Source organism: Hirundo rustica, chromosome 7 (genome assembly GCF_015227805.2).
Source record: "Hirundo rustica isolate bHirRus1 chromosome 7, bHirRus1.pri.v3, whole genome shotgun sequence".
NCBI classification, from domain to species: domain Eukaryota; kingdom Metazoa; phylum Chordata; class Aves; order Passeriformes; family Hirundinidae; genus Hirundo; species Hirundo rustica.
In genome coordinates, this window is record NC_053456.1 from 25,707,506 (window position 1) to 25,729,943 (window position 22,438).

The following is a 22,438-nucleotide window of genomic DNA, read 5'->3' on the forward strand; positions in this document are numbered from 1 at the left end:
GCACAATGTTGCAAAACCCCTGTAACTCCGCAAACCTTCCTAGGGTTTACAGTCAGCTTCGCTTTTATTATTTCGTCGTTTCCCGCACCTTTAGTGTCCCGTCCGCTGCATCCCCTGCGCTGCAGCAGCCGACCCGTGAGGAGCTACCTCGCGGCTCGCTCTCGCGGAGGAATACATGTGCGCTTAGTCCCGCGCAGGGATACCGCCGCTATATAAAGCCGGCGCAGGCGCGCCGCGGCCTTTTCCCGCGGCGGTGGCGGTCGGGGCGGGCGCAGCGAGTGGGCCGCGCGCCGCCGCCATGGGCTTCGGGGACCTAAAGTCCGCCGCGGGCCTCCGCGTCCTCAATGACTTCCTGGCCGACAAGAGCTACATCGAGGGGTGAGAGGCGGCGGGGGGGTTGCCGGGGTGTGGGGAAGGTGAGTCGGGTCTGGCGGAGACAAGGGGTGGGGACGCGGGAGGGCCCTGAATCACCCCGGCAGCTGCACGGGCGGCGCTGCTCGGCGGCGGCCGCCGCTGCTCCACGTGTTCCTGCGTGCCCCGAGCAGGGGAGTTAATTTGGCTTGTTCTTCGCAGGTACGTCCCTTCGCAGGCTGACATAGCAGTCTTCGAAGCGATCGCTGCCCCGCCGCCTGCAGATTTGTTCCATGCTCTCCGGTGGTACAATCATATTAAGTCGTATGAAAAGCAAAAGGCAAGGTATGGTTAAATTCCGAACCTGCAATATCTCCCCGAACTAGTCTACAGATAGTTTCGTTTGTTTCGTTGAGTTTGAACAGAACCGGTTTTCAGTGGCACCACGTGGCGTTTTGTGTCGTTGGAACACAAACAGCTCCAGAAATGGAGCAGACCTCTTCTGTCCATACGGAGGACAAAATTAATGATTTGCAGTACCGAAGGACATGGGGGGAAAAAAAAAGGAGATAAGATAGGAAACAGTATCTCTTCTCTCTTTTAGTGGCTTTAAGTGTTTCATGAAAGGTGCTTGCTTATTGACATCCGTGGCGACTGCAATCCTCTCTGAAAATGTACAGCATAGATAGGGTCAGTATTGCTACACTGCCGTCTCTGAGCTTCAGTCCTGTTCGGAGGGAGCTCTTCCAAAGACGGATGGCTCAGTCGCCAGTCTGGTTCTGAAGCCTTTGTAATGCTAAAGGGGACTGAGATTCTGACGTGGTTTCACAAAGTCCACTCTGGAAACTGTTTACAATTCCTGAAATCAAAAGCCAGTTCTGTGGCTAGTAGGACAGCTATGAGCTTATTCTAAGATAACAGGAGTATATGAGCTGCAAGAGAAGGTAAATTCAGTAGTCCTGGTCCCTTGTACTGTTGAGAGTGAAGGTTTAGGGTAAAGTGTTCACTGAAAACTTAGGAAAGTAGTAGTTACCTTGCAGTGATGTGTTTTTAGTAATTTCCTAATATTTAAACAAGTGAAAGTAGTTCTAGAGAAGCATGAAGAACTTGGTAGTTCCTCCTAGACAGAACACAATGCAGTTAAGGGATTCCAATAAGACGGCTTTTCCTATCCATGTACTTAGGCAGGCAGGACCATAACAGCTTTGAGCTACAGCAAGTCCCACATTCACAAGTTACTCAGCTGGCATATCAGGGGCATTGGTTGCTGTCTTTCATGAGGTTCTGATTCCAAGTAGCAGAATTGGATTTTTACTCTTTGGCACAAACTTTCATTACAAATGCATTTGTAGGTGTATTGATAAACTGACAGTGATTGTATTGATGTTTGAGTAGGTTCCTAATAGCTGCATTTTTCTTTCAGCTTGCCAGGAGTAAAGAAGGCGTTGGGAAAATATGGTCCTGCTGATGTTGAGGACACGACAGGTGCAGCCACAGATAGCAAAGATGATGATGACATTGACCTTTTTGGATCTGATGATGAGGAGGTACTTGTGACCTTTTTGTATTGTTATTATTGCTTTTTAGAAATTAACGCAGGTATGCAGATTATACGTTTCTAACAGATCCTACTTGCAATTCTCCAGTGTAGCTATCTCTGTAGAATAGCAAGGCTTGGAATGTAAAAACTCAGAAAATAATGTGTTGGAATGCGTGAAGTGTCCAACTTTGACTGGTTACATGATGAGTAAAACAAAAAATCACCATCTTTCGGCTGACAGTTGTGATGATTTGTTTTTATCTGAGTAGATGCCAGTCAGTTTGGTAACAATTAGGAGATGCAGAGGTTTGGTGCTCTTCTGTAACTACAAATTTCTCTTTCAGGAAAGTGAAGAAGCAAAGAAACTGAGGGAAGAGCGTCTGGCCCAGTATGAATCAAAGAAGTCCAAAAGTATGTGTGCCAAGAATTTCCTAATATTTTATGCTTGACTTAATTTTCATGCATTTGAACAGGATGGCTAGAAACACTAATTAACTGTAATAATAGATCAGCTTGACTAGAATGAGACAGGAGTAATTAGCTTCACTTGAATTGCCAGTGAGCTCAGCCTTCCCATAGCAAATAGGAATGTTATCGTGCTTTTTGTTCTGATTCATACACTCCTGCTTTTTCTTTCCAGAGACTGAGCTTTCTACATAAATTGAGATAATGTGAGGTTTTTCTTAAAAAAGTACACAAATTCTTCCACAGCTACTGGCCTGGAACTGTTCAGAACCGTAGCAGTTGCAGTATTCCCTCTGTGGAAAATAAACTGTTACACAGCATTAGGCTCCTTTTCAGATGTTCTGAAAAGGATTTCCTATGTAACAAACACTGTCATACTTCAATCTGTGTATGCATCATGTATCTACAATATTGAATGTTAAGATGTGAGCTGCAGTACTTCAGAAATGTACATTGGTACCAGAGGCCTGTCACAGCAATGTGAGCAGGTTCTTGTTCAGGAAATTGGATAAGTTGCCCTTGTAAAACCAGTTTGCAACTATATTCATGAGGTTTTGAAAGATTCCTACCTTTTTGTGGTGATTTTCTTCCCCCAGAACCAGCTGTTGTTGCCAAGTCATCGATCTTGCTTGATGTGAAACCTTGGGATGATGAGACAGACATGGCCAAACTAGAGGAGTGTGTTCGAAGCATTCAAGCAGATGGCTTGGTCTGGGGATCTTGTAAGTATGGGGACATTTCAGAGCAGGGAAGGGGAGTGCAGGCCCTTGGGATGGTATATGAGTAGTTGGACTTGTGGTTGCTGTTTGCTAATCTCTGAAATGTAGGCAGCTGTAAAGGGGGAACTGTAATACTACAGTACTTCAGCATCTTTACATGGTCAAAGAAGGTGTATTGGTGCAGTGGTCTGGTTAAGAATCAAATACAGGTTTTAAAGGTATAACACTTGAACTCTGCTATCATGCATCTCCCTGTACAATTCCTGATTGCAAACGAACACCTTTACCCACCCATATCACTGGTTTGAGGAAGGGGTGGAGGTCCACAGAAAGAAACATTTCTGTTGGTTGTAATGGATTTTAGGTTGTTAATTAGATGGTCTATAATGTGGGGCCAAAGGTTGTTTTTATATACTCCTGCAAATTTCTTTGGTCAGTTCATTCTTAGATCTGTGTTTTTAAGAGATTGCACCAATTAAGGAGTACTAAATGGTTGTGTTTTGTTTTTTTTTTTTTTATTTTGCAGCCAAGCTAGTACCTGTTGGCTATGGTATCAAAAAGCTTCAGATCCAGTGTGTTGTTGAAGATGATAAAGTTGGAACAGATATGCTGGAAGAGAGAATAACAGCTTTTGAAGATTATGTACAATCAATGGATGTAGCTGCTTTCAATAAGATTTAAGTCTTGATATATCTAGAATAAATGTTGTTGCAAAAAATGTGCAGTGTCTCTGCTTGTTTCAGAATCTTAGCGTAATCCAGCTCACAAATGTAAGGTTTTCTTTATGAGTACAGTAGAAGCTGAAACTGAACTTAAAGGTTGCTCTGAGGCCTCACTGTAGTCCAGGAACATGAGCAGAGCATCCCTTCAGAGTTAACATTACCATGGCTTTAAAATATTGAAATGCTCTGTCCTCTTTCCTCCATCTGCGGAGAAAATTGCTCCTTTGGAAATGTCTGGAATTCCTCTGGAAGGAGAGATGGTTTTAAGGCAAAGGAGCAGGGCTCAGTCAAAGTGCAAGCAATGTTTTAGTGGGTAAACAGGAGTACAAACTCCTTTTGTTTAGTAAGGGTGCTGACTAGCCCAATGTGGCTTTTGTTACAGCTCAAACTTCCAGTGAGAGAGAAAGCTTAAGTTCAAAGTGACTTGCAGTGCTTTAGACATAAGGCCTGAGACTACCCTGGTACCTTCTCACCTGTTCTATGACTTGGAACTTTTGGGGGGTTTTTTTCATCTGAGGCTTGGAAACATGTGCAATGAAATTAGGTCGAGTTTTGTGTGTTAATTGGCCCAGCGAATTGCTGAGGAGCCGCTGCGGAGCGGCTTCCCTGCGGGGCCCGGGCGGTGCCTCTGGGGGGCGCTGCGAGCCCGGCGGTGCCCGGGCTGCGGGCAGGAGCCCTGCCCGAGGAGCGGGGCAGGAACCGGGGATCGCCACGGGCTGCCGCCGCTGCGGGGCTCTGCGCCACTCGCACCCTTAACCTGACACCTGCCCCTGCCTGAAACAGGAAAAAACAGCTGAAAATACAAACGCATAAAGGATATGAAAAGTAGAGAAATTAACAGCAGTTTGAGCTGTTTACTCAGCTCCAGATTGGTTTCTAGATTGATTTTGACATTTCCTTCGGCAATTGAAGAACCTGTCAGGAATAAATCCCAAAAAGTGTCTATAGGAATGGTAGAAATGTAGAAGCTGTCAAAGTTGTGAAGCTGTTAAACAAATTCATAATTCTAGGCCTTACATTGGACTGACAGGATTTATTGTGACCATGAAATGCAATCCCTTTATGCTCTGCATTGGTCACTGAGATGGAGATGGCCAATGTCAAAGTCTGACAGCAGCAGTTTAACTTGTTTTTTTTCACAGAGCATCTGTGTGGTTATCTGGCACAGCAAGTCCTCTCTCCTTGTTTAAAAGTCTGCCAACTTCAGGTTATGTAAGAGCTTTGTTTATAATTTGTTTCAGGAAAAAAAAAAATCTGCCTGCTAGAGGCTTAAAGCACAGTTAAAGAGTTGAAAGTGAGTATTGTTACAGGCTCACTTACCACCTTCCATAAACCTAACTCCTAAAAGTACCCTTTTTGTGGCACTTCTCTAGGTGTTACTTCTGCTAAATCATGTAGCAGTTTTACCAATTCTGTCATGGAGCTGTTAAAAACAAGAAATTGCCAAACACCATATCAGAAAAATAAATTTTTAAATTTCTGCCTCAAAAATACAGGTTTTATTATCTCGGCCATCGCTGTTTCTGACCTCGCATTCAATGGGCTGTTTACCTTGATACTCTCTTCTTGGCTTTCAAATTAAAGTCCTAAGTAGAAAAAATGGTTTGATTTATGCATGGCAACTTTGTTAATATACATCACTGAGTCATCCATGTGACCTGCCAGACTGGATTTGTGTGTTACATTTATGCTAAGCATGCCCCTACAAACTCTTGAGGTTTCGTGTGTGTGTTGGGTTTTGGTGGGGTTTTTTCTAATATTAAAAAGAAAAATGCATAGAAACAAAAGAAACGAACAAACAAAAAAACCTAGAGAGCACAGCATTCCCAGTGAAAAAATAGGTAGGTATGTGGGCAAGAATATTCCACTCAATCCATATATATTTGTGTTGGCTGTTTTTGGGTAGTCTTTGGGTATGTGCTGGTATATTACTGTGTCACTGTGCCTGTGAAAAACGGGCACCCTGGAATAAATTAGGCAAGTATCCCAAGTGCACCCCATAACAGAAAGAGCAGTAGAAAATTCCATAACTTCAGTATTTTCTATACAGGAATACTGGGAAACAATTTTAACAAAAACTAATCTACATAAAAGCCTTCAGAAACACAAACTGTCCAGGAAGAAGATAAAAGTAACGAGAACCTGTGCATTATGAAATGTGTCAATAGCTATTTCCGTAGTATCTCTTTGCATGATGACAGAGATTCCTTTCCTTTTTCTGGCCCTTTTTTCCCATTGTGGTGAGCCGAATGAGCGTTCCTCAGTCCAAGCAGGATAGAATGGGAGGTATTGTTTTGGAGACTCTTTGGAAACAGAAACTTAGAGCATTATCTGTTTTGTTTTGATACCTTGCATTACTCTTAAAGAAATGATTTAGATAATTCTGTAACTGATCTTGGTGTGAACGGTAGCAGTTACACTGCACAAAGGTTAATGGACTTAATGCCATAGATCAAGGCAGATTTTGGCCTTATTCAGTTCTATCCTCTCTCTCTCTCCCATTTGTTTCAGGCCACAGTTTCTGATCTTTCATGCAAGATGGGACATATCTGCTCTCCCATTTGAAAATCAGTCTCTGCGCTGTACATAGGAACATGTGTGTGTACACAGCTGAAAAAACCTGATATGAACATTAAATCCCATAGCAGAAAGGGCCAGGGCTTGACTTCACCTTCCAAAATCTTTGGGAAGGAGCTGTCATAAGAAAAGCCAGTCACCATACATTGCTGCTAAGAAAAGCAAATGAACATGCTCTTTGGAAACAACAAAATTTTATTACTTCACTTGGACTACAGCCAGGAAAGAACATCATTCTTAGAAAGATGTCAGAGAACATGTGAAGAAAAACTGCAAAATGTTTGATTTAGGCACATACAGCAGAACGGTGCCAAAATATTATGATGAGCAACTATGTACCAGGCAACAAATGACTCAAAGGAAAAATGCTGCTTACCAGCTTTCCAGGCCAAAGGGAAATACACTGAAATTCCACTGATCCCACCTAACTCTCACAGGCTCTGAAAGCAGAGCCCAAAGAAATAGTTACAGATCACAGTCAGGCTGTTTCTACATGTGCAGCTACCAATATTGGATGTGCTCATGCATACATATGTATTTTATACAAAAGCAAATCTATTTTTATATAAGGCCTCAGTTACAGCATAAATGCTACTAATGTGTTGGCAGGCCATATAAACTAGGTAAATTATCTGAAAGTCAGTTTTATTCTATACGCCTAGGCCAATAACTAGGAAAAAACTCTTCCATTTTGCCCAAAACTCTATGCTTTTACTTTCAGTGGAGTTTTGTCCTGCATTCAACTTTTTAATGGAGTGGTATTGCATCAGAAATAGGTTCACTCCACATAGCACATACATATATACCCATCTGCATTGGTGCATGTGTGATTCTGCAGCAAGTAACAAGTTGGAACAGAATACAGCATAACTGGGACTACTCCATCTTTCTTATGGGAGTGGACTCCATTTCCTGGATGAACTGCCTTGCCTCTTATTTGGAAAAGAAGTCTGAATTTGGCTACAGACTTGTAACAGAATACTGATGAATTCACTCCACCCACTTTTTAAAGTTTGACATTAAGGCAAACAAAATGTTATATTATTTCTTCACCTTTGCTTGAAAGAGTAATAAAGAACAGTCAATAGTTGTAAACCTCTGTAGGACTAAGATTTTAAACATTAAAAAGGAAGTGTGGCACAGAAGCTGTAAGAAATATTTTCACTAATTCTTTGCACATTTTGAATGAGCCTAATACCTGTATGAAATGTCTGCTCGGTATTTTGCACTCAGCTAAAATACAATAAGTCACCAGAAAACACAGGGTCTCCTGTCTTAGTTTTGAGTGTAAGATAAAGAGCATTGGGAGAAGATAAGTTTTATTTCCATATTTTTCTTTTTTGACAATAGAAGGCAGCATTTCAGCGTTCTCCATCTTGAGATGCTTCTCCAGCTGCAGAGTGGAGCCACTGATATCTTCATTTAGGTGAGATGTAGCCAGGGGATTCCTCCTTGGGGCAGTAGTAGGCAATCAGGAGACCCATGACCCAGTGATGTACGGCCACAACCTCTTGGATGAGAGTGCCTCAATTAAGAGTGGTATCAACAACGGCAAGGAGGAATATTTTTATTATGTGTTCTTTTGATATCAGTGAGGCACAGAACCACAGCAAACCAACAGGATTACAACAACATTCCTCATCAAAAGCCCAGTTAGAAGTAATTCCACCTACGCTGACGGCTTTCAGTTCAGGCTGTATGTGCATTGCAAGGGCACACATCCAAATCATATGTCCCTTAAAAACCTTCCAATTAAAGCAGCAAGTGCAATTAAGCCATTTACAAAAAACTGTATACGCAAAGATGCACATCTGACTGGCAGATGCGAAGTCAAGAACAGCTCCAAATCTCCTGTCAGCTCTTTTGGAGAGAGCTGGTGACAGGAGCGGTCACTGGGCAGTCTCACAGTAGTGCACAGGCGCACTGTCCGAGCTCCACAGCTGCTCGCTGACCGTTCCCGAGCGGCTCACCTCCCACAGGGCCAGCTTCAGCACCTCAGACACCGTGGTCTTGACCTGGGCTTGGAACTTCTTGCTAATCAGAACGTAGAGGATTGGGTTGAGGCAACTGTTGATGAAACCAAGGCCAGTGGAGAGGGGAATGCCATCCTGTAGTAAGTCGTGCAAGTTTTCATCATGGTGAGCAGACAGCTCCACAATGCTGAATATATGATATGGTGTCCAGCAGACAAAAAAAGCTACAACTACAGCAGTGATGGTCCAGAAGAGCCTGCTAGAAGTCAACACAGTTCTCCTCTTCACTTTGACAATCAGCAGTGAGTAGCAGATCACCATCGTCACTAAAGGAAAGAGGTAACCAAACGCAAGCCTCACCCAAATGAGAATGTGGTGTGTCAGCAAAATAAGTTCTCTGTCATGCACGTGGAAGTTGTTGTAGCAGATGGTGACATTGTTGAGAACTGTAGCTGTGTCTCTAAAGTATAAGGCAGGGCCACCAATAATTGCAGCTGACATCCAAATGACCCCACTCAGAACGAGGGTGTTCTTTACGGTCCTGTATTTGTAGGAAAAGACTGGGTGCACGAGGCGGATGTAGCGGTCAAGGCTGATGAATGTCAGGAAGAAAACGCTGGCAAACATATTAAGTAGTGCAATGAATGAGTTCATTTTGCAGAGCCACTTTCCAAAAGGCCAGTGGAAGCCCATTGCCACGTATGTAATGTAGAGGGGCAGGAAGAGAACGAAAATTAAATCTGCAATGGCCAGATTCAGGAACCAGAGCGTGGAAACAGATTTATCCCACTTAAAGCCCATAAACCAGATGACAATGGCATTACCTGGCACTCCCAGCAGAAATGCCACGCTGTAAAAGAACAGGGAAATAATATGGGCAATGCTGAGGGAGGACTGGGGTGACTCATCTTCCTCAGACAGATCGTAGAAATAAGAGTAGTTCTCAAAATCTTCAAATGTCATGTTGCAGAGTGGTTTTCTGGGGAAGAAAAGAAATTAAATGGTCAAAGGAGAAGGGGTTTACTGCACTGTAAACAGTAAACTGCAATTCTTTGAAGTTCTTGGTCATAAACCAAAAATATTGCCTTAATTTGGCATATCTGTCACCTTTTATCTGTCAGTTGCTAGCACAAAACTCCTGAAGAAATTTGGTCACAGGCATTTCAAGAAATGTTCAAATCAAAACAGAACCTGAAATCTTCAAGAACTGTTTTCCTCACATTAATTTCTTAACAGACAACACTGAGCACAGTATCACTGTTAGTATCACTGCTAAATTTCTAAGAGACCAGATGCAAAGTTTTACTGAAGTACAATTGTGCTATTCTTTTCTGGTCAGGTTTCCAACTTTATGGCTCTGTTCCTATGTGAAGCAAGTTTTATGGATTATATCTGTCTAAAATCAGAGCATTAGACACCTATGTAGAAAAAAATTCACTTAAAATGCAAGGAAGCCATATTTTATAAAATTTCACCCACCACCCCTGCCTCAAATAATAGTTAACAAAATGACAGACAGTAATTTCTCCAGCAACTAAAAGTTCATGGGTTTATTAATCTCTTTCATGTAGGTCTCTGTATCAAAAATGAAGATTTTCAGGCCGGTTTGACATATTGGATTTCCTTAACACAGCAAAGAATGTAGAGAAGGAAATATATAGAAAATATTGCAAGGATAATATACACTGTGGTTCCACTAGTGAGCTGAGAAACAGGTAATAGGTGAAAGAAAATAAAGCTTCCCACGAACAAAAAACACATTGCAAGAGCTATAAATTAAAATATTTGTGTACCCTTTTTTTTAAAAAAAAAAAAAAAAAAGACAGAATTACAGAATTTTCTCAGTTTTCTTCTCTTGAAAAAGCTTCTGGAACTTGCAAGTACAAGATAATTTTTCACATACGAATTCTTTCTGTGGTTAGGAGGGAAGGTGAGTGGGAGGGGAAAGTGGAATATACACCAAAACTGAGGAGAAAAAAGAAATGAATGGGAAAACAGACAGGAAACAGAGTTTGAACAACAGAAAGAAAAGCAGTCAGAAGTTATTTCACAGTGTTAATTTGCAGTATAGACAAAGCTGCAGCACATCACAGGTGGCCACAGTCAGAAAAAAGTCTCTGCAATAATCAAAACAATTATTCTGCTAAACTCTGTCACAATTTAAAGCTGAATTTTTTGGCTGGACTCAGCTGCACTGAAGACCTGTGCCTGAGAGCAGTCAATTAGCTGTGCTATGATTTATCTTACCGCTAAATTTCTGGGTGCTATCTCCGTTCCGAACCCAAAATTTAGCCGGCACTTTTGGAACCCAGCCCTGCATTCCTGCAATTCCATTAATTATAGCATGTTAAGGACAGCAGGAGAGGGGTCTCCAGAGCACACCGTCTGCAGAACCACATCTGCAAACTCGTGTTCGTGTCTTACCTTTCCCCCAAAAAGTTGTTCACTCACTCTGAAAGGATTACTCACACCGGGGAAGCCACGCATGTGCACACGCATTAGCGGGATTAGACTTCTCATTTGTGGATGGATAGACAGGGAAGGGGGAAAAAAAAGGTTGTGTAATTTTATATCTCTTGATTAAAAAAATATGTAGGAAGAGTCAGCACAGCCTGTTCTGTCAAGAGGCTATGATAGCATTTGTGATTTACATCAGGCTGAAAGAATGTTATTTGGTTTGCTGTCCTGATAAATGATACTTATTGGGCTGCATTTATGTAATTACATGCCCCTTGGGGGTGGATTCTGCATCAAATACCACTACCACCCATCTGAGTAATTTTTTCAAACAGCTTAACAGCTGCTGAGAGAAGAGTATAAACATGGAGCAGTACCACTAACATCTGGAACATTATATTTGGACAGTTTCAGAGGACAGTCAGGTTACTAACTATACAAAAAACCTATTCCTTCAAATCAAATTTATGCAACTAAACAAAAAAAAAAAATCCAACTATAATGACAATGATAAACATTTGCCTACTGCCCGACAATGTTAATTTTATATTTAGCATTTTAAAGATGATGTATCGCAGGAGAAAAAACACATACCCAAATAAATGCCAAATATCTCCCAAGCCTCCCGTAGTTTAAAACTCCAGTGAAAGAGCACACCTTTAGAATGCAATTATTTTTCCAGGCTTATATTTTTCCTCATCTCTAACTCTGGTCTTCTATGCAGGGACTCTTTAGCAGTGGGAGTAAAAAAGCAGAAGGAACATTGTTCACCACAGCTCCCAGTGCACAGATGCTGAAATTAGACTCTATGGCTAGGGCTCAGCAAAGACTGCCAATTACATTTGCCAAGCCCAGAAACTTTTACTTCTGACACTGACATATATGAATCTTCTATAACAGGACTTGTTGTGTTAAGCCCTGTCCTGAAAAAGATAAGCAGTAGGTGATTGTCAGTGGAGTTATACTGGTTTACATCAATGAGGACAGTGATTTTTTTTTCCATTAACCATAACTCAGCAGGGATGGTTCTCTGTGGTCTTGAAACACACAATCTCTTAATACATGACTCTGAAATTAATAAATTTTCAGAGTCAAAATTATCTTGCAGTTCAAGTCGAGGTCTTGTAAAGAAATCTAATTGTACTCCTTATTCTGTCACTAATTTCCTGTAGGATCTTTGACAAATGGCTTACTTTCCAAGCTGGAAAATTCTCATGAATGTGTTTTCAAACTGAGGCTCAGTAGAGAAAACAATACTTTCAGACAACAGCTTCTGCTTGGCTTTAAGGCAACTGCTACAAAGGGTAAGGGAGGTTTGGTGCAGCTCACTGGCTCCGTGTCTGCCGGTCTGGGGAGCATGGAAAACATTTTTCAATAAACAGGAAAGTGTGGTTAGAGACCTGCCAATAAGCTTTGGGAGCAGCCACAGGTTACAGAACAGTGTTCTATTGCATATGGATTAATACAACCAAGTTTAGATTTCATCCTGCCCTTTTATTTAAAATTTTATTTTAAATTGTAAACACCCTGTGTAAAGTGTACGCTCAGCAGTTGTTTGACGAGTCCGTTCCTGTTTGCTGAGCCACAAGCAGCTCTGAAAAATGAACCTCCTTGATTCAGTTGCTTAATTATGAAAATAGTTGACGAGGAGGTTTCATTTCCTGTCCTCCTCTGTAAAACAGAAGCTAATTTCTAAATGATTTTATAGGAATATAACGGGATGGTTCTTGGCACTTTTTGATCTTGGGACAGAAAGCAGAATTACCAGGAAATGCGGAACATCAGGAAATATTTCTAAAATACAAAGCCACAGAACTACTGGGAAGAGACTTCACTACATGTTGCATGAAACAGTCTTTCTCTGAATTTCAGCAGGGAATTACAGATTTGGATCTCAGTTGACACATCCACAGCTCTCTCCTAAAAGTACCTAGAGTTCGTGTCCTCTGCCTCTCTTACAGCTAAGCCGCAATGACAACTTGGACAAACAATTGGATCTGCCTAAAATAGAAGAGCTCTTGTCACACTGAGAATGGCCTCACAGTTCTGACGGGGGACCAGTACTTTAGAATCTATTCATGGCTATGCCACATGCATCCTGTTTGACCAGGGGAAGTCGTTTGACCTCTCCACACCTCAGCCCTGAGGTCAGTGCAACAGCTTTGGAATTAAATTACATGGGCTTTCAGTCTAAAATAGAAGAAAACAAACAAACAAGTTGCAATTTCCGTCCACTTCACTTGAAGCAAAGTCCTCCTGGGGGTTCCAAGTTCCCTGGGCACTACACAAGTTAGGACCTAACTGAATTACAGTGGCACACTTTGCCACAGATCCGGTCACAGCCCACACAACCTCTCTCTCACACATTTGGTCTTCATTACTTTTGAATTTTACAGAAAGATCAAAGGGAAGAGTTTATCCATTGTCCGTGTTAGTTAAAAGTTATCGCAAATATTTGAGCGGTAGTCCCCAAGTCTAATTTTTCAGTGTGATAAACAGCGTTCAGAGCCTCTGCCCAGCTAAACTGGTTCCAGAGGTCACAGTAATGAGTCCTGACTTACCAGGAAAAATGATGGTTTGGAGGGTTGGCTGTCTCAACAGTTCAGTTCATGGAGGGAAGATACTGCACAAACCCTCCTATCAATGTCTTTTTGAGCAACTGTGAGCACATCAGATTCCATATGTATTATCTGTGGCTAAAGGAAAGCTCATTCGATTGCATCACTTCAACTTCTGTCATTTGCAAGAGTCAAAAGTTGGAGAACGACTAATTTCACAAAAGGTCACCTAAAGCCTGTTTGTGATACTTCTGTCAGCAAGTTTATACGGGTATTGAATTCAGTTGAAAGCCCTCATAATTTTTCCTTGGAACTTTGGAGGTGATGAATTTTGAATTTATCTAGCTTCAAAAACATAAACTTGAAATTCACCTGGTAGTTTATCTGTAAAGTTCAAAACTCAGAAGGCTGAGCAAATTCGTTAGAGATACACTTGTATTTCTGGCAAGCATTTTACAAAGACATAGGATAGACTGGAAAACGCACAAGGAATACTGAGGAAATTACAGACTGCCATAGACTCGTATTTCTCCCTCAAAAGGACAAAGCCAAGACAACTCGCCCCTATGCAGAAACATTCCTATAGCAGGAAACAAAATAGTACAAAATTAAATCATAGCTGTGCTACAGATTAAGCCGAAAGCTGCCCCTGCAGACAAAGTTACTAGGCAAGGAGCATTTTAAGCAGGTATCTGCCAAAAGGCAGAATCGAGGCTTGTGTCTATGTCTTCTCTTTCACAGACACGAAGACAAACAATAGTCTTTTGGCTATCCTTTTAATGGTGATTAGACATATGCCAACCTAATTACTTCATACGCCATCCCAAATTCAATAAATAGAACGGGTCACAACAGATGCGACATGTGATTAGAAATGTTTTTGAGCCACAATATAGGTGTATTTGTTCTAGCAGATAAGAAAGGAATGCAAATGATCATTCTCCATTATGTCTCTCAATGGAGCAGTGTATTTGCAATGTACTAGCTAGACGTGTCCTAGAACTTAGGCCAAAACTAACTTTCTTCGAGCAAGGCCAAGCACGACTCTGTTAGTCATAACACATCTCATGGTATCTCATCTGTGGTATTGAAATCCTTTGACCAGATAACAGCCCTATAACACTCTACACAAAGTGTTACAGGATTAACAAACTAGTAAAGCACAGCCTCAGTTAATATTGGTAAATCTACAATTTCAGACCAGCAGTTTTGCCCACACAGAAACGTTAAACAAAAAATGGAAAAGCCAACTTTATATCTAAATAAGGCTCCCCTAGTAGAAAAAGTATCACAGTAGTTCCCTGAATATAAAACATCTTCTAGTATATTTCCACAATCAGGGACTTGATAAATGTCTGCAACCAGCAAATGCATATCATCGAAACTGATTTATTTTCATGCTGATCCCAAGCACCAGGTCTTCCATTCCCAAAGATGACAAAGAAATCCAGATGTCCCCTGGATATGCACTGGCAAAGGGGAGGGCGCTTGATAACTCCATAGTTACTATGTGCTTCCGCTCTTTTTCCCTTCTGTTAATACAGCTAAAAGTAAGAATATAATTTTTAGTATCTCTTTAGAATGTAAGAAGTTGCTGTAGCCACTGCAAATCACATAAACACAAAAATCATACATCAGAGTCAGGAAAATGACTGGTCATATCTGTGAAACACTTAAAAGTAGCACCATTTTTAGAGAAAAAGTTCTAATATTCTTACCAAAAAAATATAGATATTCAGCTAAACAGTGACATTTGAGATTTAAAACTTGCCTAATGTCTTGTACGTGTCAGGACTGCCAAAGTATTTACATAACCAGTCATAATTCTTTAGTATTCATAACCCTTACTGAGATGAGGTTCAAGTGAGAAGTTTCATCAGTCTGGTATACTGGAGAATGCTGAGAATAACCTACAGGAAGTCTCTGATCAAACCAAGTGCTAAATCTAGAGTCCCTGCCTAGTGGTTCAACCACAGCTCTACCCTCCTTTCTTAAACCTAGCACTGTCCCTTTTCCCATGGTGAAGAGAAGGAACCACGGCCTCACCTCTGGGAGACCTTTCCCTTCCCAAGGGAGACTCCCTTCTGTGCCATCACGCTCACTGTGGCGGAGGAGGACAGCACTCACCTGGGCAGCCCTCACTGCTCCTGGTCTGTTTTCCCTGCACGGAAGGGAAGAGCAGCCTGGATCCCCACCGTGCGCTGCCATCCCCACTGCTCTGTCTCAGCAGCCCCAGGACACACCTCAGAGCTGCTCAGCACAGCTCACAGAGCACAGCAGGTACACCGTGTATCCTATTGGCTGGTAACACACTAGTCAAGTATTGTTCCATGGAAGATTGATGTTTTCTATTCCTCCTCAAATGCCAGTATTTTTTTTGGCCATAAGCCACCGTAATAACTACATACCTAGAGCAACAGAGATATCTGATTAAAAAAATCTGAGTGCCTCAGCTTCGCAGTGACTGGACTGATGGGATAATGAGTGCTTGCATTTCTAATTAATTATGGCTTTTTAACGTTTTCATGCAAAAAAATTACTTGGAATTTTTACTTTGCAACTGTTTCATATATTTGGGATGAAAGAATATTTTGATTAGCATTCATGTGATCATTACACAATCATGCAGCTCTGAGCATGTTTTTTAAACGGTTGTGCTGTTTCAACAAACACACGCTTTAGCCACAACTCCCTCCTAACAAAAAATAGTAAAGTGAGAGTAGAGGATACAGAGTAAATGCAGAGATTTTTTTCTGCAGTTGATTCGGCAGACTAATTAAGGTGAATTAAACATATATTAGACAACAGCCATTGGAAAGGTATTGCAGGGTAACAGCAGGTCATTACAGAAAAAATCCAAAGTACCCCTCTCCAGCAAGATACAAAATATCTGTTGAATAACAGATAAAAAATAGGTTAAAATCTGCTATATTTGCTGTCCTTTTAACAAGAAGAGTTAAGAAATAACTCCAGAGAAAGCTAGCACTACAACTCATTCCTCTAACATGCCTTCTTATACCCTATTCAATTTCCCAGATTAATTTCCTAGTCACTTATTACAGTATGCTTGGTTGTGTACTGCCCTCTAAATTCCTAGGTTTATTCTACCCCTCATTTATATAACTCAGCAGTTTCTTCTAGCATAAATGTAATATTGCTATGCTTAGATTACTCTTGACACAACCTCTTGCATGAGTATATCAGAACGTCCAATTCCAAAATACTGCTAGTACATATCTTATCAGCTGGAATGTTTTGGATAATATACTATATTATGTCATCATAGCTAATATACTAGGATCACTATGTGCAGTAGATTAAGGGTGTCTACTCCTGTATCAGTGTTATTCTAATTTTCCTACTCATACAAAGCCAACTATTTTTTTACTTTAAGATGAAGTCTACAATAAGTACTGGCTTTATTCCTGCAAAACGGAAAAATTCATATTGTTAAACACAGTTTCAGAAGGACTGGATATTTATTTATTTCCCTAACATGGAAATTGGGAACACTCCCCAGCACAAGGAATAGATGGCACCTGTGATTAAGGTGTTAAATTAGGAGCTTGCAAATACTGGTTTTACAGGCTTCCAATATTACCTTTACAAATCACTTCTCACTTGACTCTGCCAGATATGGTACAACACCCTCAGTTAACATTACTCAGGTTTCTTAAATGGGCAACGGTTCTTAACATTTCCAAAATATCTCATTAAAATGATGTGGGGCTGAAGCTCATTAAAAGGGCATCACTAGAAAGAAGAGATGGCAGTGTAGAAAGTGGAATTACATTGACTGCACAGGACTTACTACACATCACTTTCTCTCCTCTAGAAGGCCTCAGAAGGGAATAAAACTTGCATGCCAGGTTCACCCTTGCTGAAAGAAGCAAGTATTTTTTGTCGGGAAAGTACCCAAAGGCCCTAGTCCTTGAGATCAAAGCCTCACTGGATCTAGGCACCAAAGCACTTAATGAAAGACAGTTCCTGCTTTGTTTATAATTAAACAGAATAAACACATACAAGAAGAGCAGGGAAAGGAAGAGACATACCTTGCCCAAAGCCAAACAGTAAATTTGAATGTGAAGTTGGAAGAAGAATAATTTGCCAAAAGAATAATGTGGCAAATATCTTCAGCGGATAGAGGGAAAAGATGCTGGTTCCTCATACTTGTGCATTTTGGCTCTTGAAGTACATCTTTCAAGAAGTATCAAAAATGGACAAGAGAGGCTGGGTAGGGGAAGAGAAGTAGGAGAATGCTACAAAGTTTTTGCTAGCTAATGTCCCTGGCAAGAACTGGAAACTTCTACAGAGCTGGCCTCCACAGACAACCCGTGCAAGCAAACCTAACTTGCAGCAATGGGTTTTGTTAGCTTCCCTCTGAGCTCAGTAATGAAAAATTATTGTATCTGCAGTAGGTCTGCTCAGCTCATCCAAAGAATTGCAGCAAATTGGTGACCCAGGTACAACAGAGCTGCAATCAGCGAGCAGAAATTCCGTTTGGAAAAAGCAACGTGCGTTGCTTAATCTGCCTAATAAACAGATTTTTGCTCCTGCTTTAAGGTCCTCAATCTCTGAAACATACTGAAGGTACAAAGAAGTAGCTGCGCTCCCCTGGAAGTATTATATGCTGCCTTTGAGGACACATAACGTTTTCTTTCTGGCTCAGGAGCCTCAAGCACGCTGTAAAAGTAAAAGCAATTGTGAGAAAGCTCATCTGGACATAACGCATCTCCCCTTCCAGAAGCAATGTCTCTTGGACGCTGCCTACCCCAGTCAAGGCAATCCCTTTCTCCTGCCAAGAGGCCAGGAGAAGCTGCTCCTCACCGTCAGCCCTCTTGTGCAAAGCCAGCCACAACAGAGCCCGGCACTGCAGTGAAACTGCTCGCTTCAGACTGAATGAATACAAATCCAACCATTATCAGAAATAATGAGTGCAAATGAGCCAGACAACCAGCCACCACAGTAAGAGAGACAGCTGAACTGCTGGCACGTTCCATAAGACAAAATAAAAAAATAAGCAAATAATAAGACCATTCAATAGATTACAATCCCCTGGAAACCTAGCTGTGGCTTAGTGCTTGGAATAGCAGAGTTATTAATATAAAATTAATATCGAATAACAGATCACAAACTTCAAGTGTCTGTTAAAAAACACAAGAAGAAAATTCTTTAAGGCAACTGGCTTTATTAGGAAACAAAAATAAGTTTTCCTCTTGAATCAATCTATCTGTTGATAGATTTTGTTGATAAACAAAAAATCAAAGCATTTCAGAAGTTGCTAATTTTTTTATCAGCAGAAAAATAAATTCTTAAAATTAAAAGAAAGAATGTATAATGTACAGTACATAGAAACTGCATTATTTTGATCAATGCTTTTCCTCTGCCCTCATCCATGCAGTAAAAATCTGTAATCAGATCTCACCCAGGAATCCTTAGACAGAGCTTCCCTCACTTCCCATCCTTTTCCACAAAGGCAATTAGAGAATCCAAACCATAAATTCCTTCTCCAGAGTCAAATAACTTCCACTCTGCCGCAATCAAAGAGATTCTCAGTTCAACAGAAGTGGACTCTGGTGTCACTTGTGGCACATAAAAAATCCCTAGGATAGAAGTAAAGTCGATAGGACCTCTATCCTGTCTGCCTGGCATAAGCCGATAACACTATAAATTTGGCCAGAGGTTGCAGTGACATTAAACAAAAGTAAATTGGGTTATCAAAATATTTGCATTTCCCAGCTCTGAGGCAGAACAATTGCATTATGATAGTGAAAATAAGCTATCCTATCATAAGTAAGTTAATCCTGAAAACAGTTTCTACAAATCTGCTCTGACAAACTACTTTACCTTGACATACCCTTAATTGCTCTCTTCTCCTTAGCTAGGAATTAGTAAGCATTTTATATTATTCAGGGATACGATTCTTTTCATAGAAAGTAAATGTGTTTTAATTCACAGACAATATTCAATGTACACATGTTTTCTAAGTCTACAAAAACAGGTCTGGGATATTGTTTGGCTTGCAAGATCACATCTAGAAAGGCAACAGGTAACAATGACACTGTTATCACTAAGTGTGAATGGGAGGTGGGATCTGTCTCTGTCTCATTGCGTGGTAGCATACAAGGCTTCAAATCTTATTGTCACTTACAATACACTTAATGAAAGCTAGATCCATATCCTACCTTACTCCACAATGTTCAGGTACAACACATACACTTCCCAGCTGAGATCACAGAAACCTTATTTAGTTCTGCAGAACTGTAATTCTTCAGAAGTATTGCGTTAGTCTGCTACTTAAGTTGAAATTATTTCCAGTTTCTGTTCTAGAATCTGTTCAGAACTGATGTATTTTTAACTAATTGTACTGGAAATTGCTACAGCTATAGAAGACCCACTATCCCTGAGCAAATGAAAAATTTAAAACCAACACACTAGGGGATGCAGAGGGGAGAGGGAGATTTAAGTTAAGGTCACTTACCATTTGCTGACAGGATAAAACTCCTTGAAGTGTGTATTAACATATTCAAAAGTAATTAAAAATTAGATTCACACACATTTTCATATCTTTTCTTGGTGCTGGGGTGGTTCAAAGTAATCTTTGAAGTAAATGAGTATCACATTCTTTCTTCCAAGAAGCTCTTTCAGCCAGTATATGCCAGACCACCTTACAACGTTTGCCTGCAAGTGTTGTTGCAGCTGCAGACTCACTGTTTAGAAGGGAGGGGAGAGAAAGATCCTAAATATAAGAGAGATTGACCTACCTTGCTTAGTTCTTTGAGACAAAAGGCACTGTAAATCAGGGATGTGAGCTCTGTAGCAGAAGGAAGAATGAAATGATCCGCAGAGTTCAGAGTCACTTCAGTGTGATTCCAGCTGCTTCACTTGGCTACTGCCTTCCTTCTAATAAAGCTGCAGAATGATATAACGCCGTGTTTGTTTTCAGCTGAGGAAGTTGTTTCCAACTTCCCTTGGTTTTCTAGACCCATTTTTGAAATATTGCCACGCTGTATAATCCCAGTATTTCACCAAAAATAAATGTTAGACGTTTGAATGAATCATTTTGGTCAGTGTCCAAGCAAGGAACAGATGTGGTGGCTGATGAATGGAAAGAGACCTTACAGTTGTGGGCTGCTTTTTGTTCTGCAGAGAAGAGGTTGAACAGTATTTCTTTGTAAGCACTCTGGTTTATAGAAAATAATATTGAATGAGCTGAAAGATGTTTAAAAAGTCACGCTGAAAGCGTCATTTTGTAACTGTACAGTGTGGTACATTCATTTGGTATTTAGGATTAGTAGATTAATCTCCTTTTGTGTGTAAGAGAGAAGTAAACTCCTCAAAACACTAATTAGTGACTGTCAGATAGTGGAACACTAGTCAGGAATTTGAACTGGATTTTAGGTGACTGGCCTCCACTCCAGTTCTGTGAAGAGCCTGATGAGGTTTTGTGGCCAGGCCTCGATCTCCGTGTCACTCAATTTCTCAGTCAGTAAAATGGAAATATTATTCCACTAATATCTACCTACCATAGCTTAGCATAGCTGATGGTACCACACTAATCATACCACTTTGAATCACCTAAGCATCTGTCAGTCTACCCTGCCACCAGAGACAATAATTTAACATTGGTACTCCGCTGTCACTAATGCTAAACACGTAACATATTCAACACCGATTGAATCTAGACAAGGGCAGATTTTCCAGATATCAAATCTGTTGATTGCAGTGAAACATTAGAAAGAAGTCTCCAACAAACCAACCAAGCACCAAAAAGAAAAAGAAAAAAAACAAAAAAAAAAAAAAACAAACAACACCAAAAACAACAACAAAAACAAGACCCACAGAGGAGTGAAGCGCTTAGTGAGATCAGCTAAACTGGGATTTCAGCATCTGGTTACCAAGGCTATCAGCTCTTAAGCAACTCTCTTTAGGTTCACAGACCACAGACTCTTGAAACAGGAACTAAAAACTCCATCTAGTGAAACTAGTCTTCTTTTTCTTTCCTCCTTGACAGTTCTTCTTGTTCTGCCAATATAACTTTAAACACTGAAAGTCATACATGTATATTAAAGTTTTACATGTACATTGTACATGAGCTGGAAAGCCTCTAATTCCATGATAGGAGGATGGGGATTATGCACAGAGCCTCTGGACCATCAGGAAAGGACAGGGGAGCAGGATTCCTGTGAATATATGGGGACAAACACAGGGGGTTGCTGAGAAAAGCACCTCACTTGTTTATTTCTTGTATTTTAAAGATTTCCCCTTTTCTCTAGGTAACTGATTGGTGAATCTTCACTAATAAAAGGTCTTTTAACAGCAATTATCTCCTTTTAATTTAATTTAAATTTAATTTAAATACTGGGATAGGGTAAATACAGGCATCGTTTAACAGCAGATTTGCTGAGAGGTTTTTCGCCTGTAACGGCAGGAGTCTGTGTCTCTCTAGGTATTTTGCCAAATCTAGTTATTGTAAGGAAGTTAATACAAAGGTTTGCTCAGTACTATTTCAGCAGGACAAAAGAGGAAATTAAGAGGTAGATAACTCCCAGATGTGATCCACGTTATCCAAAGATAAACCCCCAGCAAACAGTCACAATTTGCCAAATACTTTTCACCTCCTCGGTGAAGGAAACATTCTGCAGAGAGCAAAAGATTCTTGCAGTTTGGGATAGTGAGGAATTGTCCTTAAGAGGCTGCTCCTTCACCATCCATTAAAACAGGTTTGTGATTACTCTTAACATTTACTGGTGTTGATACCTCAGCTCTTCCATCCTTCAGAACCAAGGAAGGATAAAAACCACGTAGCAATTTTCCTCATCTTTCCTTACCACTGCACCAAATATGAAATATCCAAATGCTACAGGCCCAGAAGTCATTTTGCAGAGGAAAGTTTTCACAGGAAATGAGGGTTTTTTTATTCAAGAATAGCAGATTACTGCATTTAAAATAACTTTCTACCTCTGTGTCTTACCTACATTAGCTCCTTTTCCACTGAAAAGGATTTTTGCTTTGATGAGCAATTACCCAGCTTGCACAGTATAACCAGCATAGTAACATACCTGGGAGGGAAAAA

At 40.7% G+C, this 22,438-nt stretch overlaps 2 protein-coding genes and 2 non-coding genes across 6 annotated transcripts; 3 read left to right on the forward strand and 1 right to left on the reverse strand.

The window, feature by feature from the left end:
* Nucleotides 1-247: 247 nt before the first annotated feature.
* EEF1B2 (eukaryotic translation elongation factor 1 beta 2) lies at nt 248-3,836 on the forward strand. The gene is made up of 6 exons (XM_040070450.2): nt 248-378; nt 574-696; nt 1,775-1,898; nt 2,236-2,302; nt 2,953-3,078; nt 3,602-3,836. Exons 1-6 carry the CDS (start codon nt 299-301, stop codon nt 3,754-3,756), a joined length of 675 nt encoding a protein of 224 aa, XP_039926384.1. The 5' UTR covers nt 248-298; the 3' UTR covers nt 3,757-3,836.
* Nucleotides 2,084-2,163, forward strand: LOC120755509 (small nucleolar RNA SNORD51). The gene has a single exon (XR_005701807.1). It is a non-coding gene; the product is annotated as a small nucleolar RNA SNORD51 (small nucleolar RNA).
* Nucleotides 2,595-2,728, forward strand: LOC120755512 (small nucleolar RNA SNORA41). The gene has a single exon (XR_005701810.1). It is a non-coding gene; the product is annotated as a small nucleolar RNA SNORA41 (small nucleolar RNA).
* Nucleotides 3,837-6,554: 2,718 nt separating the features above from the next.
* Nucleotides 6,555-20,260, reverse strand: CMKLR2 (chemerin chemokine-like receptor 2). Of its 3 annotated transcripts, none has more exons than XM_040070451.1 (2): nt 20,127-20,260; nt 6,555-9,326 (listed from the first exon to the last, which is right to left on the reverse strand). In XM_040070451.1, the coding sequence occupies exon 2, from the start codon at nt 9,308-9,310 to the stop codon at nt 8,264-8,266; it is 1,047 nt and encodes a 348-aa protein (XP_039926385.1). In that variant the 5' UTR covers nt 9,311-9,326; nt 20,127-20,260; the 3' UTR covers nt 6,555-8,263. The 3 variants fall into 3 exon arrangements, with proteins under 3 accessions (XP_039926385.1, XP_039926386.1, XP_039926387.1); XM_040070452.2 differs by lacking the exon at nt 20,127-20,260 and adding an exon at nt 10,772-10,826; XM_040070453.1 differs by lacking the exon at nt 20,127-20,260 and adding an exon at nt 18,190-18,206 and having other exon boundaries at nt 6,582-9,326.
* Between the last annotated feature and the right edge of the window lie 2,178 nt (nt 20,261-22,438).